Raw genomic sequence first — 9,563 nt, 5'->3', positions numbered from 1 at the left:
GAACAAAGTTCACACAAAAGGCTTATTTCCAAACTTATCCCTGCTCATCCTCGAAGTACATAAACTCTTGAGATCAACTGTGAGTTCCTGCCATGCAATTGGCTAACTTTCTTATAACGTTAAGCGAAATGAACAGGTGTACCTAATAAAGTGGCCAGCAAGTGCATGTAGCATTCACCTGCAGCATGTATTATTACAAAGTCAGGCTATGTCCGGAAGAAAACCCAGACTGACAAGTTTGCGCCGCATTTGTTCCTGCAATACCACTTAAGACTCGGCATCAATCTGTTGTCTGCCATTTAGACTTAATTCCCATGAGACTTTGCATGTCTGACTCCAATTAACAGCATTATCAGAGCATGATAACTATAATAGTGGCTGTCCCCCCTGTACCACCTATTTGGCAGGAAATCAAAGTCCTATCCAGGTGTTGGGTGTTATGTCAGCCATATGTGTGTGTGTGTGTGTGTGTGTGTGTGTGCGTGCGTGTGTGTGTATGTGTATACACAAGCAGATGTGGGGCACAGATGACAGATAATCTCTCCATGAAGAGCTTTTTTCCACTCAGTTGAGTGTGCTGACAGGTTTTCTGTCATCAGAGATAGTCTTTAATGGTGTTATTGTCAGTCTCTCAAAGTACACATAATTTAATGGATGTTTGCAAACAATATGTTTTTTTTTCTTCTTCTGTGCAAGACAAGAAAATCAGTTCGATGGGTCATTGGTTCTTCCAACTTTTTACACCCATCAGCTGGTAATTCTGAAAGTACAACTCTACTTTCTGAATTAAGAGTTGGAATTACAGCTGATAGCAGGGTCCTTACAGAGGGAAGGTAAATACTGTACCATACCTTTTCAGGTAGACATTGTTTAAACCTAAAAGCGTAACGTAATTTCTAAGTGCTGCCTGGTACGGTCATATTTAAGGAGTCAGAGCTTTCAGAGGTGCGACTAAACTCTTGGGAGGCAAGTGCAGGAGCAATGCCAAATTCTAAATTATTCATCACAATACAAAGAATGGCTGGTTAAAAAAAACAACAAAAAAAAACAGCCAAATATTAGTTATTTCGTCTGTGTTGAATACGGATGAATTCAGCCTTGGGCTACTGGTTTTGACCAAACATGGGAGAGGATTTCAACACAAGAAATTGGTTGAGGTGACTTACATCTAACATTAAGGCAATCACATTGCATGTTGAAAAACATTTTCATAACCTGGATAACTAAAGGGCTGTTTGGCTTATACAGTGGATGGTAATTCCCTCCATTTTCTATGCTAGCTGCTAGCCGCCACCCCGTTGACAGTCCATCACATAGAGCACAAACGTCCATGCAAACACATTGTTGTCGAACGTTAACTGGAGTGAACAAACTGGTTCTGTAGTGTAGTAGAGTCATGAATACAGCCCACTGTATGCAGTATCGTTTCACCATCTAACCATTTTTGATTATTATTTCCTCTTGTGGAAAAGCTTTAGTCAAGTCTGATCAGGTTGAATAGTTTAAAATGGCTTTCTATGAAACTCGCTTGTTGTGTCATTTTTTTTTTTTTTTTGTAGCTCATGTTAGTCTCAGCACAGATCCTACTTCTCCACTGTTTTAAGGATTTTGTTGCTGGCACACCTTGCAGAAACTGTTCCTACCTGGTGTGACTCTGTGCTAAACAGGCGGTGTGTATCCACACACAGACTGTGAGTTGTGTTGGTGTTGTGTCCTTCGCCCTCCCACCATAATACTTTCTGCAAAACCTTGACATGCCTCCTTTTGTCTCTAACCAGAACATATACACACACTCTCAAGCATTCTTTTTCATATTTTTGGCGTTCTTCATTGCCATCTCTGTGACTATATATGAAAACTTGCTTCAGAGTAAAGCAGGGAAGCACGATTGTTTGGCAACCGAGGGGTGGTGAGTTTGATTCCAGCTTCCCAAGGACTCGTTTTAGAAAGTCCCTGTGGAAGATACTACACCTCATATTACCAACTAGTCTTTTTTTTTATTGTCTGTGTGCTAACTTTTGTTAGGTTTCCAATCTTGTCAGACTCTACTTTTGGATAATGGAGGAAAAAAGCTCTGTAAGGACCCTGCTTTAAACTTCTCTGGGCCTTTATTTCTGACCTGTTTGTTGTTGTCCTCAGTCTTACTGATGCAGTTGCTTTTCTATAATCCTCTAACAAATGTCTCAGAGCAGCTGGGATTGAAGTTACACAGATGGAATGTATTTATTAATTAATACAGACTTCTGAAGAGAGTTGGTTGCACTTGATTTTATTTAGAGGTATCCGATTAAGAGTGGGCCGGTGCAAATATATTTCACACCGCACTACTTATAACTATTTATCCTTTTCCTTGTGTTGGTTTCCTGTAAACCAACTCAAAGAAGTCATGCGCTTCTTTGAGTTGGTTTCACGTTGTCCTATTAAATGTGCAATGTGATAAATTAATGGTAGGAATCCTCTCGCAAGGCACTGTATAAGTTTTCGGCACAGTATGTGGAGATGCTCAACATTAAATGATACAAATGATGTGCTAGAGCAGTGATTGTTTTCAGTTGAATTTTACTCACCTGATTAAAATCTTATTTTATTCTAGAGCACATTATTATGAGAATTTCTTTTTTTTTTTGCTGTGTTTTCATGTACTAAAATTTTAAATACATTTAAATAAATTTAAATTTAAAGTACATATATGTACTTTATTTTATTTCAAAATTCACCCTTGAAAAATAAATTAAAAAAAATAAAATAAAAAACACTGTGCTGGTGATGTGAAAGGTGATTGTATTGTTACCTTTTCATGACTATTCTAGTGCTCCTTATTCTTCTCTGTTCTGTTTTGTTCTATATAAATTAAACTGAATCAAGGAAGAATTAGATAATCCCAAAAGGAAATTAAATACATACAGTTCCTCATTAACCAAAAAGAGAGAGAAAAAAGAGGGAAAAAAGCGAAGCAGACCATGCATGTCAAAGGAGTTCCCTCCTCTGCACACTGACTATAAAAAGGTTATTACTGCTCGAAGGAATGACCTCCTGTACTTGTTTTTTTTTTTTTTTGGCATGTGTGCTGCAGAAACTTCTTGCCGAGGATCTGCTGCTTCATCGGCGCATTGTGCGCTCACTGTGTTGAACATTATGCTGCACAGCTTGTGCAACATTTTTCTCTTTCTCTGTCAACTCCGTGAGGTCCATAGCTGTTCTCATGCAGCACAAAGCCAGACTTTTTCTTTCATCAGTTTGTTCACTTTCTTTGAGTCGCCGTCTCTGATGCTGCTTCCCCAACAGATGGCGGTGGAGAAAATTGCAGTCTCCGGCGCAGCCTTATAGACATTATGCAACGAGTCGGTGCATATACAGGAGAACCGGCAAAGCCTCCTGCTCAAAGAGTGAAGCGGAGTTTGTGTTCTCTCCACATTTTAGACAGAAATGTTTGCGGTCTGCGCTTTTGTGCAGCCAAAGATTTTAGTGCTGCATTAAAATACAGCCATTTGTGCTACTTATTTAAAAAAAAATGAATAAAGGTATTTCGTAATACCTAATTAGAACGGTTTGAGTAGATTCTCCAGCAGGGTGCGTCGTGCTGGTCTCGTTCTGGTCCACTCTCTTCTTCTATCGTCCCCAATTTTCATCATTTCTATTCAGTTTTCTGTCTCCCCCCCCCCCCCCCTCCACATTGTTAAATATTTCAAGTTATTTCTATGCTGATGTTTGTGAAACGTATAATTAAGCAGCTGGTATTATTTTAACCCAAATTCTGACTTGTTGCTGTTTGAGTCAAAGTTTTGTGCTTTAACTGGGTCAGAAATGGTGGCCCAGTTTTTTTTTTTGCCTCCATTTTGAGCACTGAACCGTATCCACAGGATGAAATAAGAAATGCTACGATGGCAAATGAGGCTGTAAAATAATTTTCATTTTATTGGGCTACGTCGATGACTTTGCTTCACGCCACACAATGGATATGTTCGCTTTGGCTAACATTAGCCTTTTTTTTTTTTTAACCTGCAAAGCAGTTGGCATAAGCTAGCGCTATCTATGTTCAACGTTTACATTCTAACCAAATAATTAACCATAAAGAATCATAAAGTCAACACGGACAAGCGATACTTCATACAGTGGCATGTAATGATGCATTTAATTGCTATCTAAGTTAAGTCATTTCAAAATAGCATACAACAGCATGAGACAGAAAATTCCATACTGTGAATTTTTATTTGCTAACACCAAGCTAGTGATTTAACAGTTTGATGGGGAACACAAAGCTGTGTGGCTTTGAGGATTTTGTGGCTCTTTTGTTGCTGTACATCTTGCCTAATGGCAGCATGGAGGGAGTGTGAGGACTTTCTGAACATGCTTAGAGTCATGCTCCTGCAGATTGCTTTGAAACAGATTCTATACGGAGGACGGGCACAGAACAATAACCTGTTCAGCTCCCCTCACTGTCCTTTGCAGGACCCTCTAATCTGCCTTGCCTTCTCAGCACAAGTCATTTATTTAATGTGATTTTTTTTTCTTAACAGAATTAAAACCACACGTAAATATAATTTAAACCCAGATGTTATTTGTTTACTAACTGACGTAGCCGACATTTACTCATGGGGCCAGTATAAGTAACAAATGGGATTAAAAATTAACCTTAGATTGCCTGTGGATTACACAGTGACTCCTTCGATGTAACGCAGGACAACTGTGAGCATAAGGTGAAGCTTATATTGCATGTTTTGAACTGTTATATTTCAAATATGCTGGAAATTGTAAGCAGTTACATGAGCCTTTCCCCGTTTACTACCCACTCAGCCTGAGCCAAATCCACACGGGGCCCACAAACACACGTTGGCCGGACATTGTTCTTTGCAATCAATCGATATTCTCTGGAATCAATCAATCAGTCAATCAAACTGCTTTGTTAATGATGAGAAAACACTAAATGTGGAGATGAGAATTCTAAAAAAAAAAAAAAAAAACATATATTCTCACATCCCATTGAGATTGTTAACAAGAAAAAAAATGAATACAAATTAAATATGAATTAAAAATAAATCATAAAGTACATCAATAAATAAATAAACTGAAATCTACGTTAATTTTAAACAACTGGAAAGAGAAGTTAATTCATCAAATCAATAAAACCAAAATGAAGAAGCAAATGAAAGTAAATTAAATAATAAAAGAAAAACAAAAAGTTCATTAAAACCTATAATGAAATTAAATAAAAAATAAATGCTCTCACTAACAAAACTTTGCACCTTCAGTTTGCCTTTTGAAACCCCCGATGATCTATTGTTTCAGCCAACTCTTTGACAGAATAAATGATGGAAATTAGTCACTTTAACACGTTTTTAGTTGAGGAACTATAACCTATGTATCAGACTAAACATTGGACCTGACCTGTCCAAGACTGAGTTGAAAAATATTTGGTTGTTTTCTACTCATAAGCTTCTGGACTATAATGCTCATTTCTGCAAATAAAGAAATGCCATAAATAGAAGTTATTGTATTTATTTAACGCTTTCTCCCCGTTTTCTGCATTAGTATAAACACATTCTGTCATTAATTCTTTTCCATTGGTTTACAATATTCTTGTGAGTTCTATTCCATTTTGTTCTACTCATAAAAAGTCAGTTTTTTCCCCCCCTTTGGTATTCATATTTACAGAGATCGGTGCACATTTAGTGAAATGCAGCATGCCTGCTCCTCCGTGCATTTTCAATGAGGCCAGTAGTGATATTTGGTTATAACAGAAGCACCGCCTCCCTCCCATTGGACAATGTGTACGTGAGGGCGTGGCAAAGGAAAGATGAGAGTTGAAAATCCATGCCCTTACTGGGAAGACATGGAGCGCTATGGACACAGTCTACGCGAGCCTAGTAGGAATCTCAACCAACGAGATAAATATTTCTCCTGTTAGAGAACGAGCGCTTTGAGACACTGAGAGGAACAGGGAAAAAAACAAAAAACAAAAACAAAGGGTCGCCCAGTTGAGGATGGAGTGTGCATTTGACGCACAGAACCTGATCTCCATTTCTTTAAGGAAAATCCAAAGCTCCAGGACGCAGAGAGGCGGCATCAAGCTCCACAAGAACTTGCTGGTAACGTACGTCCTCAGAAACGCCAGGCAGTTTTACATGAGCAAAAACTCACTGCAGACGCAGAGGACACCTCCGTACGAGGATGCGGCGGCGGTCCACAGGAGGCAAGAGTACATCGAGCTGACCAGCAGCTTCACGGAGTTGGCTGATGACTTCTACTGCAACTTTACAGGCGTGGAGTCGGACACTTGGCACTGCGGAGCGCACCAGTCCAGCGCACAGCCCTCGGAGCTGGCGCACCAAGACGCTTCTGCGTGCGCAATGGCTTCTCCAAGTGACTCTGAGCTCATGGTTTCAGAAGCCTGCTGGAGCTGCGCGGACAAATCTTCCTGGGAGTTACCCATCCTGAACGCACAAGCCAACCAAAAGACCGTCCTGGACTTGGACACGCATGTGGTGACAACTGTGACGAACGGATACTTCCACTCAGACTGTTGCGCGCAGCCAAAACAGCCGCAGGCGGGCGCGCAGTGCTACACCAGAAAGCGAAAGATGGACACAAGTTATTACATTGTTGACCCGGAGTTTTATTTGCCGGACTTTGTGCCCGTGCCGTGTAAGAGGATGAGGAGTGAGGATGAGGAGGAGGAGGATGATTTACAATCGGACTCGGAGCAGCTGGACAGCGCAAACATCTCCAACCTGATCTCGGTTCTGGGATCAGGTGGGCTTTCTGAGTTTGTGAGTTGGCAGCAGATGGACCTTGAGCAGATATTCGGCACTCAGACAATTTGTTTAAAACACACACTGTTGGCAGGCAGTGGTTGGACCAGAGCAATCGAAGCGTTTTGATTTATGTGATTGCTTTTTAATTTTTATTATTATTATTTTATTTTCATTGTATGATTTTACTTTGTTGTTTTCAAATAAATCTTGACACGACTGCAATCCTCACTCTCTCTCTCCCTCACACACACAAACACACACATACACACACACACTCTCTCTCTCTCTCTCTCTCTCTTTTTCTCTCTCTCTCTCTCTCTCTCTCTCTGTCTCTGCGCTGTTATTGAAGAATATTGCCAAAATGTGACTTCATATAGAGCAATCACATCCATCTCCAATGGCTTTTTGCACATAGACTTTCTTCATGCCAACTTCTGTCATTACTGCACTTATAGATGAAGTGTATTTTCTTGTGATCCCGCTTAGAATAGATGATCATGGAGTCCGTCTTTGGATTGTATTTCCTGAGGAAACTGGTCAGTACTGTTTCTGTGAAAAGATGTTGGAAGAGCACCATCATGTGGCCACTGATGATTTGTACAGAATCATGCACCAGCTTAACGCAGGATATCATTCTGTAAATATATTATTTATAACAAGACCTTTTTTTTTGATAAATAAATAAAGTTAACATTATTTAACAAAAGCCTGCTCATGACGTTTTTTTTTTTTAATATTATTCTTTAAAGGTGGGTCATAAAGAGGTGGAAGCCACTGTCTCTTACTTTGACAAGTCTGTAAAACATGACATTTGATTTAGTAGTGATATCAAGAGTAAAATCATATACATATACTAAAAAACACATGTTTCTGACAAGCAGATTTTTATATTTAGAACATAAAGGTAAAGGTAATTTTTTTATAGCACATTTTCAGCAACAAGGCAATACAAAGTGCTTTACAGGATTTAGAAGGAAATACAAACCAAATAACAAACCAAATGAAAAGCAAAAGAAGAAAACGCTAATAATGTTGATCCAAAGTAAATAAACTAGATACTCCTATTCGGGGTTGATAGATAAATATAAGAGAGAATCCTCTGGTCTAATTCATTCTCTGGTTTGGAAGAATAGGAGTCTAAAAAGTAGGGAAACAATAATGCGTTATTTTTGCTAAGATAGCATTGATTATTTCAGTTGAAGTGATATTTTCTAGATTTGTTATTTTGACTTTGTTGCACAGATTTAAGCAAAAATACAGAACAAACTTCTGGATTTAATTTATTTTTACATATGTCATCATGGCTTCCAAATAACATGAAAATAATATGTCAGGCTTTTATTAGCTGATTAATCATCTGCTGAGGTGGCCAGCCTGAAGCCGGCTGCTTATTGTCTGCAAACTGAAACGTAAATATAGTTAACTTGACAAGGGGAATGGGTGAACTTCACCAAGCTTCAACATCATGATTTTATCTTCCAGTATGCGAGTTAAAAGTGAGTAAGTCTAGCCAACACACCACGCTCCAATCTCCAGAAACAAAGTTACTTAAATATTTTATTATAAAGCCTTAGAAGGATTTTAGAGTCAAGAGGATCACAGTGAGAGCCGAGGCATCATCCACACATGGAGAAAACCTGGAACAGAGGTGACCCTCCAGAGGAGCGGTCAGACCACCAAATTTATTCGACAAGCACATCGAGGATGCATCCAGCAGGTCAGAAAAAGAACCCAGGACAAGATCTGTAGCTCTACTGGCATCATGACATACTCATGATTTAATCATACGAAATAAGAGACTGAACAAAAATGGCATTTGTGTGAGGGTTCCATTGATCAAAAAGACCATATTTTCCCAAAACATTTGGTAAAATATATCTTGGACAAATTAGACAAAATATAGGTCCTGTTATATCTGGCCTAAATCTGACAAAGCATTTCAGAAAACACTGATAATCAAACATTGTGGGGGTGGTGTAAATGGTCTGGGACTGCTTTACAGCATCCTCTGGTTGATGGAGCAGTGAATTCTGCTCTCTGTCAGAAAGTCTTGAAGGAGAACATCCAGCCATCAAGTCCTGACCTGAAGTTCAGTCACACTTTGATCAGTGCTTGAGCCTCAAAGCCTTAGAAATGAGTCAGTTGCATTTTCCAGGCCGATAGGCGTCAGTGAGTTTGTTTCTGATTTGTTTTTGGAGTTGGTCAGAATTTCTCCAGAATGACATAAAAGACTTATCGTTATTGCAAACGCATCAAGGCAATTGTTGCTGACAAAGGGTAGTATGTCGCGTTATTAGGTTCAGTGGCAATTAGTTTCTTCGCATAGGGCCGGGTTGGTTTGGACAGTTTTACCCTTAATTTGAAAAATGCATTTTAAACAACACAAGTTCTCATTGTCAGATATTACAGCTTTGTTTGATCTATAACATTTAAGATAGTCAAGATAAAACAAAATGAAAAACATTGAAGAAAACCTTCATGAAGGCACTGCTCCACACAAACAAAATACTTGCCTTGGAGCAAGCCAGTATCTCTGGCTTGTTGGAGGTACAAATAAATGAGCCCATTGGTTGATCAGTCCCATTCTATGTCCATGCTTAATGTAGCTAAAAATAAATCACCCTAATGTTAGCAAGCGGCATATCCAGTCTTCCAGCTGCTAACCGCTTTCATCGTTATGCTTCACGCAAATTATGTCGCATTATAGCTATTTTCAGTATTGTTTGCAGCTTTGCAACTTAATATGTCTGTACATTAAAACAACGTAACACATTCAATAAACACAATTTTGTAACGCGCTGTGAAAAATCT

General features: G+C 39.0%; 1 protein-coding gene across 1 annotated transcript; it reads left to right on the top strand.

Moving 5' to 3' along the window:
* Positions 1-5,696: 5,696 nt before the first annotated feature.
* Positions 5,697-7,458, top strand: LOC106917658 (immediate early response gene 5-like protein). The gene has a single exon (XM_014986801.2). The coding sequence runs from the start codon at positions 5,982-5,984 to the stop codon at positions 6,876-6,878; it is 897 nt and encodes a 298-aa protein (XP_014842287.1). The 5' UTR covers positions 5,697-5,981; the 3' UTR covers positions 6,879-7,458.
* Positions 7,459-9,563: the final 2,105 nt, after the last annotated feature.

Source organism: Poecilia mexicana, unplaced genomic scaffold, assembly GCF_051168715.1.
Source record: "Poecilia mexicana isolate PSO_F unplaced genomic scaffold, ASM5116871v1 scaffold_9, whole genome shotgun sequence".
In the NCBI taxonomy this organism is placed as follows: Eukaryota; Metazoa; Chordata; class Actinopteri; order Cyprinodontiformes; family Poeciliidae; genus Poecilia; species Poecilia mexicana.
The sequence above is the reverse complement of the archived record's forward strand: the minus strand, read 5'-3'. Positions and strand labels throughout refer to the sequence as shown.